This window comes from Prunus mume, linkage group LG2 (assembly GCF_029339155.1).
Source record: "Prunus mume cultivar Tortuosa linkage group LG2, ASM2933915v1, whole genome shotgun sequence".
Classification (NCBI taxonomy): Eukaryota; Viridiplantae; Streptophyta; class Magnoliopsida; order Rosales; family Rosaceae; genus Prunus; species Prunus mume.
Window position 1 is genome coordinate 14,697,513 of NC_142699.1, and position 14,207 is coordinate 14,711,719.

Here is a 14,207-nt window from a genome sequence, read left to right on the forward strand (position 1 = left end):
TAAAGGCAAAAGTCCTGTGTCAAACTCTTTCGTTTGCAATTTTCTTTTGAATTATTTTCATCCTTTCGATTCAACAAGTGCTAAACAAAGCAAAAATTGAAAAAGAATATCCCATACCGTCATTCTGTTCCCAAAATTAAGGAGCGTACAATAACTCAGCGTCAATATCAACGTGAAATTCATTCTCACGAGACGAGAAATTGAGAGATGTGATGTGATGTGTGGGGCATTCGTTTTCTCCCCTTCTTTTCCTTTTTTCCTGTATAAAAAAGGACCAATAGAACCAATTTCATTCCCTCTACTTTTGGCAATGGCTTTCAATTCATAGCGATGGCTGGCTGACTGTTGAACACAACAAACACATTCACGTTAAGGGGCTCTCTCTGTCTCTGTTTCTCTCTCTGCAAAGAAAAACCATATTGGTTTCAGGCCTTCCCTCTAATGGAGAATCAACAACAACAACAACAACAGGCTCCAATGAAATCAAGATTCAAGCGTATCTGTGTTTTCTGCGGTAGCAGTCCTGGGAAGAACCCAAGCTACCAGCTTGCTGCTATCCAACTTGGCAAACAACTGGTACTGTTGCTTCTTACTCTTTCTAAAGCTTATAGCTTTATTGTTGTTTCCCTTTCACATATTGAATGAAGCTCATAACTTCATAAGCAGAACCCGTAATCTGTAAGAAGAATTGATATTTATGTGTCATTTTTTAAGTTAATCGAAGATTCAGGTACCCAGAAGGCATTTTCAATTGGGTCTGAGGGGGTTTTGAACTTTGAGCCATTGGTTTGGCTTTGATTCAATATTTCCAGTCCGAATTCATAAAAAGTAGTAATCTTTCTAGTCTCTTCTGATTGGGTTGGGTTGTGTTGTGTTGGGTTGGGTTGGAACAGTGGATGATGAATAATTGAGAAAAGTGATGATTGGATATTTCCTCAAGGAATTAAGGAATAAACAATCATAAAGTGATTTATGAATGATGGCGTAAATGTTGGGTCTCTTGTAATTATATATATGTTTGAACTGAGGCACGTTAGTTTACTAATATAAAAAGAAACATTGCAGGTTGAAAGAAACATTGACTTGGTTTATGGAGGAGGAAGCATTGGATTGATGGGTCAGGTCTCCCAAGCTGTCTATGATGGTGGTCGCCACGTGTTGGGGTAACTTATCCCATTTGCCATCTTTCTCTCTCTCTCTCAGCTGCCCTGCCCTGCCTATAAGATTTTCTTTATAATTACTCTCTCTAACTTTGTTTTCTTTTGCAGAGTAATTCCCAGGACTCTCATGCCAAGAGAGGTAATATTTCAATTTCTTACTGGCATAAGCTAACTGGTCGAGTGATTAAGTAAGATCAAGTTTATAATTCAAATCAAATCCCAAAACTCAGTGTATACAGTATATATATAATCTCAGATCACAGGAGAGCCTGTGGGAGAAGTAAGAGCTGTATCGGGCATGCACCAACGCAAAGCAGAAATGGCCCGCCAAGCTGATGCATTTATTGCCTTACCAGGTATCCAAAATCCTCATAATATATTTAATTTAATTTAATCGCACACACATCATTCAGTTTCAGATTATATATTAATCATCCATATTCCATATGTTGATGTTGGTTAACAGGTGGTTATGGAACCTTAGAAGAACTATTGGAAGTCATCACTTGGGCTCAGTTGGGAATTCATGATAAACCAGTAAGATACAAGAAATTCAGCTATCCTCCTTGTACTCAACTAAATTAGATAATTAGGGGCTGATTAAGAAAGTTAATTATTTTTTATGGAGGTGGGGCTGTTGAACGTAGATGGCTACTACAACTCACTGCTATCGTTCATAGACAAGGCTGTGGATGAAGGTTTCATTGACCCTGCAGCCCGTCACATTATTGTCTCTGCCCAAACTGCCCAGGAACTCATGTGCAAGCTAGAGGTGCATTTTAATATCTTAATTGTCATCCCTTAACACGTGGCTAGCTACTGTTAACGGAAAATGATGATTGATGGGATCTGGCCCGTCCGTTTTTATTTCTTCTGATGGGTTTGATTTGTCCAACCAGGATTATATTCCTAAGCATTCTGGGCTAAGTTGGGAGATGGAGCAACAACTGGAATACACTGCAAAGTCGGACATTGCTCGTTGACAAGTTGCCCTTCACTTATATTATACAGGCCATGAGTATGTCGTGGAGGATTTATGACCCTTAGATTACAGCAGATTTCTTCTAAGATACACACAAGCATAGCAGTTCCCCTCCCCCCACCATATGTAGATGTGGAGCTCCATTAGGGGGAAAAAAAAGTGCCAACAACACAGTTGTTTTAATTAGCTGTGGATCATCATGCTTTGAATTTCTTTTTTCTTCGGAATTTTTGATTTAATTTGTCAATTAGAATCTGACCTGGATCACAATACCTGTGATTTGATTTGTAGTTCCTCATGTCGGTGATTTACGAGATTTTGTATATTTTATCAATTTAATTTATATTATAGTTTCAAGAGTTTGTGGGCTGTTGCAAGTTGACCAAAAAAAAAGCGAGTGATAGTGAATAGTGATGGAGAGAAATTGCACAAAGATCAACAAGCAGAAAAGAAGAGGAGGATGCCCTTTAAATTCTTTTAAGTATTGGAAATTGATCGTCACCTAATAAGTTCACCATTATTTTTTGTTCTTACATTTTATCAGTGTACTAGAAACATAGCATTACAATATTTATTTGTCTATATATGAGCTCAAGTGACTAAAAGTCGATGTATATAAGCTCATGTGTTCGATTCTTCTCAATAATTAAAATAAGTTCATGTGCTTGATTCTTTCCCTCAATAATTAAGATAAGTTCATGTGTTCGATTCTTTCCCTCAATAATTAAGATAAGTTCATGTGTTCGATTCTTCAGTATAGTTTTTATTATAATTTGTATAAAGAAAAATTACAAAGGAGACAGGGAAATAGAAGGAAAAATTACTTTTACTTGTTGGGTGTGAAGATGGAAAGGTTACGCACAAACCAAGCTGTTGATATTTTGTGAACTTTATCCTTTTGTTGTGAGTGAGCGAGTGGCTTGAAGAGTCTTTGGAGGTGGAGATTATTTTTGGGTGGGTGGACTCTGGTGGGTTGGTTGGTGACTAGGCTGGGTTGACTCATTATGTAGAGTAGTGGACAGGACACCTGTCCTGGACCGTACCATGCACAAAAGGAATGAGAAAAGCTATGGTGATGGTGGAACGAAGAAACTAGGTGGCCTGGCAATGGCCCCTCTTTCTTTCCATGATGGTGCTGCTGCTATATTGGCCATGGATGTGCTAATCGCCTAAGGACAGTGAACTTGTGAGAACCCACGTGGTCATTGGACCCTGGTCCTTGCTGTGGGGGAGCCTAATTGTGCATAAAAATTTATATAAAACAGGGATATCATTGTTTTATTATTTTCGATCAATCACATATTGTTATGTAGAAAAGTTATCATGCGTGATGTATTATGATTGATCGGGGATAGCAAAATAATATTATTCCCGTTTCATGTAAGTGTTTCTCTTATGAGAATGTGGAGATTGAGAAACTTAGCAAGGACTTATAAGGAATTGGACCACTCCCTCCAATTACCAATTGGTTTTGGGGTAGAATCTCAACTTTTTCATAGTATCAGAGCCATATTTCATGTGTTGGGCCCAACGGCCACGGGTATCTTCACGTCACCCAATATATATATTGTCCAAATTTTATGCTTGAAAGTTCGCCACACGTGCGGAGGTGTGTTTAAAAGTGTTTGTTCCACATTGAAAAATTAAAGGACTTAGCCTGGGGTTATAAAAAGTTGGGTTGTCCATGTCAGAGCCGGTCCATTGATTTTGGAGGCCCGGTGCAAATATGGATGTCGATGTCCTATATATACAAGTAGGAAAAAAAAATCATATAGAAACAAAAATTTATGACACGGGAAGAACACATTCGGAAAGAGCTTCCTAGAAAAATTTCTTTAGTCACCCTTCCAAATCACAGAGCTGATAAATTGATTTTTCAATTTCAATGCTTGGTGAATTCTCATGTGAATAAGAGAGGGAGAAAAGAACTGTGATTTTGGGGAAAATGCTAAAGTTTAGGTTTTTACAATCCAAAATTTGATGGAAGAGGGTGGTACACTGGTACTGAAGAGAAATGACTTTATTTTGATGGAGGAGAGTGAGAAAGACTTACTGAAAGAGAAAATAATATTAGAATGGTTTTACAGCTTGAGAGTTGGGAAGAAGAAAACACTGGTTTCAAACCATAATAAATAAATAAAAAGAAGAGTTGCAGCGTGAGAATTGGGAAGAGGAAAATGAATTAAATTAGGGCATCTACTCTTTAAGTCGTAGAATTTTTTGATAATTAATATTCAATTCAATTTTGGTTTTGGTGCCTTGCATGTGGTGTTGTGGGGTGATATTTAATATTTCATTTTTATTTTCATGTTTTAGTTAATTTAATGGGTTGACTTGGAAAAATTTGGAGGCTCCTAAATTTTGGAGGCCCTGTGCGGTCGCACACCTCGCACACCTCATGGGCCGCCTCTGATCCACGTGTGAAAGCCCAACGCCACACGTTACCCAATATGTGTTGCCATGTGTTAGGTTTGAAAAATTGCCACACATATGTGAACGTGTGAGAATGTGAATATTAAATAGTCCTAGGGCTATGGTTGAAGCCATTGAAACCAAGCGGGGCCCGCTACGTGGAAAGCTGAAGCCCACTTTAGGTACTGCCATTCACTCACTTGCGCACTTCCACATGGTTACTCACCCGGATATGCTTTCCTTGGCTAACCTTGTGTGTTTTTGGTTTCCTTGGCAGCCCTTTTTTGCTTATATTTCCTTTTGTTTTTATAGTCGGTCGAGGATGCTTTTACTTTTTATATTTTGTATTTTGTATTTTCTGTTTGTTGTTTCTTTGTGTTTGCTTTCAATTTATATTATATTTTAGAATCTCATCCAAATTTTACTTATTTATTGAAATGTTCATAAAAAAATAAAATAACATAACATAAACATTCATGAACACAAAATAAGTTTACAACAAAAAAATTTAGCATGTAAATTACAAAATTAAAACATTTAAAGCTCCAAATATAGAGCCTCCATTATAGAAAAGATTCTTTTAAAGCCTGAAAGATTCTATTGGAGCTCTAAATAGGGAGAAAAACTTCCTTGTCATAGTGATTCCACTGTCAGCATCCACATCAGTATCCCAAACCAATCCAATTCTGACAGCTGGCCACCGACTTAAAAATATTTTATGCCTATTTTCTTCCTCCTCTCGTCGGCATCTCTCTCTCTCCTTTCCATTCGCAGTTCTCTCTCCAATCACTCATTCTTCATCATCAACACACTAGGTATTGATCCTTCTACTTTTTAAAATTTTACTTTAGTTAGTTATTTATTAGGAAATTTTGGAAAAAATTAGAAATGGACTTGAGAAAGTTTCGGTTGGCTTCGAATATGTGGAAGAACTAGGTACGGTTTGGGGGAGAAAAAATTTATCCGGTGTCACTGTCTCTCTTCCAATATGAGGAATCTTTTTTTTTTTTCCTTCAAATTTATTATCTATTGGGGAATTTTGGAAAATTATTCATGGTAGAGCTAAGAGAGACTGTGTTGTTTCAATTTTGTCAGGAAACATTGAAGGTGTGGTTTGGGGGAAAGCTTTTCGGCATTGCTCTCTCCCCTTCAGATATGAGGAATCCATCTCCTTCTTCAACCTTTTATTTTGGGTTAACTAGTGATTTGCTCCCTGAATTTGTACCTAATAATCGATTTACCCATATCCTTTTTATTTTATTTTATTTTATAATTTAGAAAATTAAAGATATGAACTTTTTTTTTTTTTGGCAAATTCCTCCCTTACCGTCTAAATCCTAAACATTTCATCCAATTTCTCGTTAAATATGAAGGCAAATTGGTCATTTCCATATTAAAATAAAATAAAACAATTTAAAGTTTGAAATAATAATTATAGAAACAAAGTTTTTTTTTAAAGGCCACCTGCCACCTCTCTCTCTCTCTCTCTCTCTCACAACTTAAGCCCCACAGATCCGCCCTTCTCTAGTCCACTCTCTCATTCTCTTCCTCTCTCACTCTCCTATAAATCCTCTGATGAACCTCCATTGTTGCCTCTGACTGAGACGATAGAAAAATTGAGAAAAGAGTTGGATACTGAATTTCATAGGTAGTTAAGGCCCTTGGCTTGAAAGACAGATTTGCGACATTGCATGACAAATTTTTAAAAGAAAATGCACAAAACCAACTCATGCATCTAGCTCTTGAAGAAAAGCTTGTTACTATTTGGAACGGAGTAGAATAAGGGAAGAGATTCTCGAACCAAGAAATGATCCAATGTCTTCAAAAGAATTGAATGAGGAGCCGTATGAGGTGAAAATCTCATGTACGGTCCTGAAAAGCTCAAGGAGGAATTCAACTAGGAGCTATCGTTAACTCCTAATTATGAAAACCTAAAATATATGTTTGTACCATATCTGACCCTTCTACTCACATCATGACACGTGAAAAGAGTATGAAGCTAGGACAGACCATGTGGCCCACTAGTAGATCAGTTAGGTATGAATCGGCGTTCGCGACCGATTCATCCAGCATAGCTGTTAGCCTCTCAATCGACAAGTGCTCCCTTAAGCTCCTTGGACATATAATCGGTGCGCCTTGCCGATCCTACGAGACAACCTCGAAACCCATACTTAGATATTTCACAGAGACTCGTGTCGACCTCATAAGACATTCCCACAAGTCTCACATCAAAACTAAGTACTAAGAGCACACCAAACCCTCTCTATAAATAAGGCCTCTTGCCCTAGACACAGGCTAAGACTTTCAACTTAACTTTTATGCTCTAGCATTTGTCAATAGCAAAGCTCTTAAGAAACTTATTTTAGCATCGGAGGGTCTTTGGCTGGTACCACATCGGTGCTCTAGACATTATATGTTGTTTCTCTCCTTGGCCTAGATCCAGCATTCCATCCCAACGAAGAACGTGTTCGTACTGAAGGCTTAATCGGTCATTTGACCGTCTACGTCACCTATAAGTAGTTTCTATTTCTATATGTTTAGTTTTAGCGCAAACAATATAAACTTGACATGTTGAAGGAATTATGTCCCACCTCCGAGATTTCATCCTTCCCCTCCATCTTCTCTCTCAACTACACTCAAGGAACAAAAAAGGCAACATATATATGATATCTGATACACAAATCCCAGTTTTATTTATTTTGCTTTCTTATTGTTTTTGTTGTAAGCAATGATGGTTTCAACTTCCACAGTTCAAAAATATTGAGGCAGAAGAGAAATAGCGTGGAGATAAAGATTTGTTTGTTGTCGAAGAAAGATGGGGAGAGAGAGAGAGAGAGAGAGAGAGAGAGAGAGAGAGAGAGAGAGAGAGAGAGAAAGGGCAGGTTTGGTTGTGGTCAAAGAAGGAGGGAGAGAGAAGAAAGAATGGTGGTTGGGTAGGGGAAAGAAAAGGGGGGTCTGTGGATGGGGATATGTTTTTTTGTTGTTGTTATCTTTCCCTTTAATTTTTCTAAAACATAAATTTATTTTTAATGATTTAACATAAAATTGGGTGAAATGTTGAAGATTTAGACAGTAAGGGGGAAATTGGCAAAAAAGTTCATATCCTTAATTTTCTTTAAAAAAAAGTATATGGAATAAATCAAAAGTTAGATACAAGTTCATGGGCAAATCACCAATTAACCATTTTATTTTTTATGAGCTAGGGGGCAAATCACTAACTATTATCCTTTTTCATCTCAGTTCAAATATATTAAAGATAAATTGGGGAAATTAATACATGATGTTGCACAAAATGGGAGATGGAGTGACAGAAGAGGGAGACGAATAAGAACAAAGTTGCATAATTTTTATGTACTGAAAGAGGAAAAGATTATTGAAAGAGGAAAAGAGGAGAAGTGGAGGGGAGAGAGAGAGAGAAAGAGAGAGAGGAGGAAGAAAATAGGTGCATAAAATATTTTTAAGTTTGTGGCCAGCTGTCAGAATTGAATTGAATTGATTTGGGATACTGATGTGGATGCTGATAGTGGAATCATTGTGACAGGAAAGTTTTTCTCCTAAGCCTACCATTGAGCTTGCCCTAAGAGCAACTCTAGCGAGGAGCCCAAGCCTCTGTCTGGGGGGGGAGGTTTGGGCCAAAAAGTTGTTTCCATCAACAAACCAAGCCCGGGCGCAAGGTGGGACCCAGCAACTTGAGTTGGCCCAAGCTCCAGCTGAGTTTTGGTGCTGATGTCGAGCTACAGTGCTGCTACATGGCGCTATCTATAGTACCACTACGGTCTTTGCAACGCTACGCGTGTCGCACTCTGGGCTCTCCGATCAGATTTTTTTTTTTCAAATCCAACGGCAACCAATTTTTGTGCAATAAAAAAATAAAAAAATCAAAATTTTTAAAAAAAATACCAAAAAAATATTGAATTTTTTTTTTCTATAAATACCAACAAATACTGTACACTTTTAATACCAAATTCTCATACATTTTCTTCACTTTCTACTCAATATTTTTTTTCATTTTCAAGTTTTATTTTTCTCTATCATATTATGGCTTCTTCTATTGAAAACGGAGGGGCATGAAGTATGATATCTTATCCTAAAATTTAAAATTTGAAAACGAAAATCTTATCCGAAAATTTTATCCGATTATGATATATGAATAGTATTGACACGTAGGAACCCAAAAATCTTATCCGAAAATATTATCCAAATTAATTATTGAGGTAAAAAAAGTTGTGAAAAAAAAAAAGAATAGTAATTGCCCTTTGCCATGGTAACAGATGGAAACACACATTGCTTTTTGCAATGGCAACCACTACTCGCGTGAAGGGGGGACTAGGATAGGCACTATTCACTTGAATAGTAGTTGCCATTGCAAATAGTATTGTGTGTTTCCACCCGTTGTCATGGCAAAGGGCAATTACTATTCTTTTTTTTATTTTTCACAAATTTTTTACCTCAATAATTAATTTGGATAATATTTTCGGATAAGATTTTTGGGTTCCTACGTGTCAATAATATTCATATCTCATAATTAGATAAAATTTTCGGTTTCAAATTTCAAATAAATTTCAACAACAAAAAAAGGCTGGTATTATAGAAAAAAGCTAATTAATTTGTGGGTATTTTTTTCAGTATTGTATTGCAAAAAAATTGGCTACCCTTAGATTGGAGGAAAAATCCGATCAGAGAGCTCAGACGACGCCATGTGGCAACAGTAAAAAAATTAAATGAGTGGGTTGACGCCACTGGCGTCAACGATGATATCAGCCCAAAACTCGCAGTTGTGCTCGAGCTGAACTCCCTCTCGAGCCAGCCCAAGTTCGTGGGCCCCACCTCCTGCCCAGGTAAGCCTTTGCTGCTGGAAACGTGATTTGGGCTTAAAACGCCCCCAACCCGCCCCCAGGCTTCTCCGCTGGAACTGCTCTAAGGAGTTGGGCTGATTGAGACCCAGAGAGTAGGGAACTTGCTTTAGCGTCTTTGCATGTTAATTCAAATTTGGATAAACATCAACTCGGTGGTGTCATGTGACTGTCTTTGTAAAGAATTCCTGTTCGTGGATAATGTCCCAGTCACTCTCCTGATTAGTCAAAGAGTTACTTATTTTATTTGGATAAAAGCACTATTGATTGGGTCATTCACTCACTCCCGCTTAAAGTCCAACTTTACCTTTTCTTTAGGCAAAAACTAGGAATCGAAATTATGTCACACTTGAGGCTTGACCCCATGTGCTTCTAATTCAAAACTTTTGATAATTCTTGGCCCCATTTGATGGTCCAGTTTGAATTAGATTGAAGTTGTCTCTAAGTCAATTTTTATGAGTCTCATCCTGTAAGATACAATATGTTGAATTATTGTCCAATTTAATAAGTCCAATCCCAACACACGAAACAACCATAACTTTTATCTATTTTAATTGAAATAATCCAATTCAGTTCCACCCCAAAAAAAAAAAAAGGCACGAATGAATTCAACGAAGTCAAGGCTGAGTTACAAGTGAAAGTGAAGCTTGACGTTTACGCATGCAACCAAAAAGCTGAGATCATGAGCGGATAACCCACATAATTCATCATTGTTTGTACAACAAACTAATACAGGCTACAGCACTAAATTTTCTACACAAGCGATTCAAACAGGTCATGCATACAGAGAGAACAATATATAATACAAACACACAGGTGTAGATGGTGTCGTACAAATCTAGTCTCTAGGTGAAGGATTGAACTGCTGAAGAGGTGGTGACCAATCCTGATAGAAGGCCAACGATGAGAGCACTATTGTATGTGCTGGGCTCCCCTTGCCTCGAGTTGTTTCGGGCGTCCACGTAAGTTTCATTTAGGAATGGCCCACCAACAAGTGCTCCAACGGCTACATTAGGGTTGGGATCTTTTGTATTTAGATACTCGAAGCCTTCACGGCAGTTGGGCTTCTTATTGGCTGGGATTGAAGCTCCTCTATGGTGAACGTATTTTGGATATTTATCCCCATATCCAACAAGATAGCTCATTTTCAAAGGATTCTCTCCCAACACATAATTAGCCTACAAAGTAAGTTTAGGAACACTTTAGTAAAGGAATAGCAGTTTCCCAAGGGTTTACGCACAGAATAATAGTAGTCTTACCACATTTCTATACCACATGATGTGGCAGCTGGTGTGTACATACCACATCAGCTAATTAATGTGATTAACACCTTTTTTTTTTCTTTATTAAAATATACTTCATTGATTTAATTGATGTGGCATACGATATGGACATGCTACATCATGTGGTTTAGAAATGTGGGATAAAAATGTGGTAAGTATAGCATTACTCTTAGACACAATATATTTCAGCTGCCGAATCAGATAGCATACCTGAGATCTAGCAAATTTCCGAATATCTGATGCCTTATAGGAATCTCCATCACACTCTAGTTTTGAAGTCCGAGATGTAAGCATGTAGTCACTATAAAGAGCAGCCAGGAAAGCAGAAGAAACTGGATGCTGCAGAGCATTCCATTCACTCACCCATATCAGACCATCTGCAACCATGATGGTAAGGTAAAACCAAGGAGAATGAGAGATGTCAGAAATAGAACTGAATAATTCTAACTGAAAATGATTCAGATCCTTAGGAGCATACGCAAACTAGCCTAGGATAGATTGAAAATAAAATAATGTTTCCAACCGTGGATATGCACTTGATAGCTTGCAAATGTTCACACATCTTTGCTGTTCAGAGCCTCATCTTTGTCTAAGAGAAATATCACTATCTTTTGCATAATAGGACGCAATTGTGTTAATCACTCCCTATTTGATTTAAAGCCACAAGTCAGATACTATGTAAAAGGTAATGGAATTTGTCTGGAAGGGAGGCTATTGAATTGGAATGTTGAAGAAGAGTTGATATATTTCTGGATAACTAATCTTGAAGCTGGGCAGCAGGTGGAAGTCTCTTACTCTAAAAACCAACGAGGGAAAGATATGCATGACAATCCAAGTAATATGACAATAAAGAAAAAAAAATTACTCTCTGTTCTGCTGTTTGTGGCTGTGGGAGAGTTTGGCAGGAGGCCACACATAACAGCCTCAGCTGTTTTCCTGTACTTCTGAAGGCCAGAATTGCCCGAGGTGTCTTTCCCACCAAAGAAGCTTAACCTGGATAGCAAAACCTGCACGAAAATTGCGAGTGCTCACACCACTAAGAGAAATTTTTTACTTACAGAATAATGGTACAGTGTCTTGCAAATGGACATCCTACGAATATAGCTATTAAAAACAATACAGGAAGAGCAACACAATGTCAAATCGAGACCATCACAGGAGTTAAGGACAAGCCAGCACACAGTATCCCAATTGAATGGCAGGTTTCTCGGGTGAGTTGCATTTTACTGTGGCATATAACAGTTTAAATCACAGCATGCAGATATCTTAATTCAGGGACCTCAGTCATGACTCATGAGAAGACAAAACACAACCCCAAAAAAGAAAAAAGAAAGAAAGGATAGTTCTCAACATACCTGGGTTCCTGCAAGCTTGTTATCCCAACTGAACCATGTCGGTTTCCCAAATTGAGCAAACTCTTCTCCATTGTCCCCTGTGACATAATCAAGGTATGACTGATCCCCTGTTGCATGGTAAAGCCAGGCAGCTGCCCACAGAAGCTCATCTCCATATCCTGTTGAGTTGTAAAATTCCTGGACCTCGGTGATGCTTTGACTGTAAGAGCCTCTGTTTTTGTCGGCAAAAGTAAATAACTGTTTGGCATGCTTAAGAAGTGTGGCTGAATATGTGGCATCGCTTTTCTTAAAGACCAGAGATGCCGAAGCCATAGCAGCCGCAGTTTCAGCTGCAACCTCTGTCCCTGGAGAAGATGAGTTTATCTGTGTGAGTGGTCGCTTCCCAGTCATGTCTTCTGGCCTATTCCAACAATCATGGTCCTTTTTAGGGTCACCCACCTGCCCCATAGTATAAATTGGTAAAGAAGACACACTTCAGAAACATTACTTGTAATGAAAATGGTTCAACATTAAGCACAGTAGTTTATCAGATTGTAGGTTCAAAAAGGAACATTCCCCAATTTATTCCACAATAAACACTAATATTCGTCACTAAATTTGGAAAATGATCAAGCAAATGACCCTTTTAAAAATCCTACTGTTAGCCTGGAATTCAGTATCACAATACAATGCTGAATATAAGATGGGAATGGGCAAGCATAAGGAAGAAACAGAAATGGGAACGGGCAGAATGGTTGGAAAGGTGTTTGAAGAGTGGTAGACGAAACCTGAATATAGAGCACATTGTCTTTAGGATGAGCATTAACAAGGAAGTCAGTGATCCACTTGAGGGAGCCTTGAACAGTTTGTAACTGATTCACCGCATCCATTTGATCCCCATACTCAAGAATCGACCACGACAACACCGTGGCAGTAAATGCCATTGGAAAACCAAACTTCATGTGATCCCCAGCATCATACATTCCTTTGGACAAATCCAATTTCTCATCGCTTCCATCTTTCAGACCCGAATCCCCTCTCCATGATATCTTATTATCTACCAACTTGCCCGCTATAACAATCACCCACAAATAAAATTTAGTTAGAAAAAACAAAATAAAGATCAAGGACTACAGTCTATACCAACTTTAGCAATTGGGTATTGGTTAATAGTAATAATTTGAATCAATTCAACAGTTACTAAGGAGGTTAATGGCATGGGTAGAAGAGATCAAACACTAAACCAATTTGAGCAATTGGGTATTGGTAATAGTAATAATGTGAATCAGCAGAAAGGTAAAGAAATTTAACACATTGCAAAATTTCAAAATGTAAAAGAAGAAAGAAAGCAATACAAAGATCAAACACTAACTATACCAATTTTAGCAATTGGGTATTGGGTGATACTAGAACAATGTGAATCAAGTGGACAGTTAGTAAAGCAATTGAACACATTGTAAATTAAAAATAAAAAAAGGAGAAAGAGAGAGCCTAGCGTACATTTCTGAATGTCGAAGAATTGCACAGCGAGTTTGAGAGCGTCAGAGTATTTCTGGGTAATGGCGCCTGGAGGGCCGGGGACGGGACCGTTGTCATCGTCGGAGCTGTTAGATTTTTTCTTTACGATTGCGACGACAATGGCAGTAACAACGAGAGCCAGGACCACCAGCACCAGCAGCCATGCCCAACACCCCTTGGACCTCGATTTAGCTCCCATTGATGTTTGAGCTACAAACAATTAAGCAAACCAACCAAAACAGTAGCGATAAGTGGAGAAGAGATCTATCTAGCACATTGTGACAAACAATAATCGAGGTTTTGGTAGAAAATGTGGTTAATTAGAAACAGAGACTCTAATTAAGTATCGATTGGCGCTCCCTCGGATCGGAAACGCAGATATTTGTTTTTCTTTATTGTTTGTTGGAGTGGGCATTGCACCGACAACGCAACAAGGTTAATTTCACCGGCTTTTTCTGGGTTTTTTTGGAGTGTGGTTTGGGTTTCTCCCGTACAATGACGGAAATGCCCCTCCAGGCAGGCTGGCAAACGACATTTGTGGCAAGCTGAGATGCCTAGATCTGTGTTAGACTAAGTCAAAGGTGAAGAAGACTCCTGACCGCCGTTGATATATCACCAAAGGAAAGGACCAGATGATTTTAACTGGCCACCGACAGGACGGTGGA

The 14,207-nt window shown here is 38.3% G+C and overlaps 2 protein-coding genes across 2 annotated transcripts; one reads left to right on the forward strand and one right to left on the reverse strand.

Annotated features, from left to right (window-relative positions):
- Window positions 1-289: 289 nt before the first annotated feature.
- On the forward strand, window positions 290-2,504 carry LOC103321268 (cytokinin riboside 5'-monophosphate phosphoribohydrolase LOG1-like). Its single transcript, XM_008223065.3, has 7 exons — window positions 290-576; window positions 1,066-1,163; window positions 1,269-1,299; window positions 1,417-1,516; window positions 1,627-1,697; window positions 1,789-1,932; window positions 2,060-2,504. Exons 1-7 carry the CDS (start codon window positions 442-444, stop codon window positions 2,141-2,143), a joined length of 663 nt encoding a protein of 220 aa, XP_008221287.1. The 5' UTR covers window positions 290-441; the 3' UTR covers window positions 2,144-2,504.
- A 7,531-nt stretch (window positions 2,505-10,035) lies between these two features.
- LOC103321267 (endoglucanase 10-like) lies at window positions 10,036-14,120 on the reverse strand. Its single transcript, XM_008223064.2, has 6 exons — window positions 13,525-14,120; window positions 12,813-13,096; window positions 12,046-12,483; window positions 11,556-11,697; window positions 10,901-11,067; window positions 10,036-10,585 (listed from the first exon to the last, which is right to left on the reverse strand). The coding sequence occupies exons 1-6, from the start codon at window positions 13,739-13,741 to the stop codon at window positions 10,253-10,255; spliced, it is 1,581 nt and encodes a 526-aa protein (XP_008221286.2). The 5' UTR covers window positions 13,742-14,120; the 3' UTR covers window positions 10,036-10,252.
- Window positions 14,121-14,207: the final 87 nt, after the last annotated feature.

Coding starts and splice junctions, on each gene's coding strand:
- LOC103321268 (XM_008223065.3), top strand. CDS start 442: ATGGAGAATCAACAACAACAACAACAACAGGCTCCAATGAAATCAAGA. Junction 577..1,065: donor TCCAACTTGGCAAACAACTG/GTACTGTTGCTT, acceptor GAAACATTGCAG/GTTGAAAGAAACATTGACTT. Junction 1,517..1,626: donor TGCATTTATTGCCTTACCAG/GTATCCAAAATC, acceptor GTTGGTTAACAG/GTGGTTATGGAACCTTAGAA.
- LOC103321267 (XM_008223064.2), bottom strand. CDS start 13,741: ATGGGAGCTAAATCGAGGTCCAAGGGGTGTTGGGCATGGCTGCTGGTG. Junction 12,484..12,812: donor ACAATGTGCTCTATATTCAG/GTTTCGTCTACC, acceptor ACTATGGGGCAG/GTGGGTGACCCTAAAAAGGA. Junction 11,698..12,045: donor ACAAGCTTGCAGGAACCCAG/GTATGTTGAGAA, acceptor ATTTTCGTGCAG/GTTTTGCTATCCAGGTTAAG.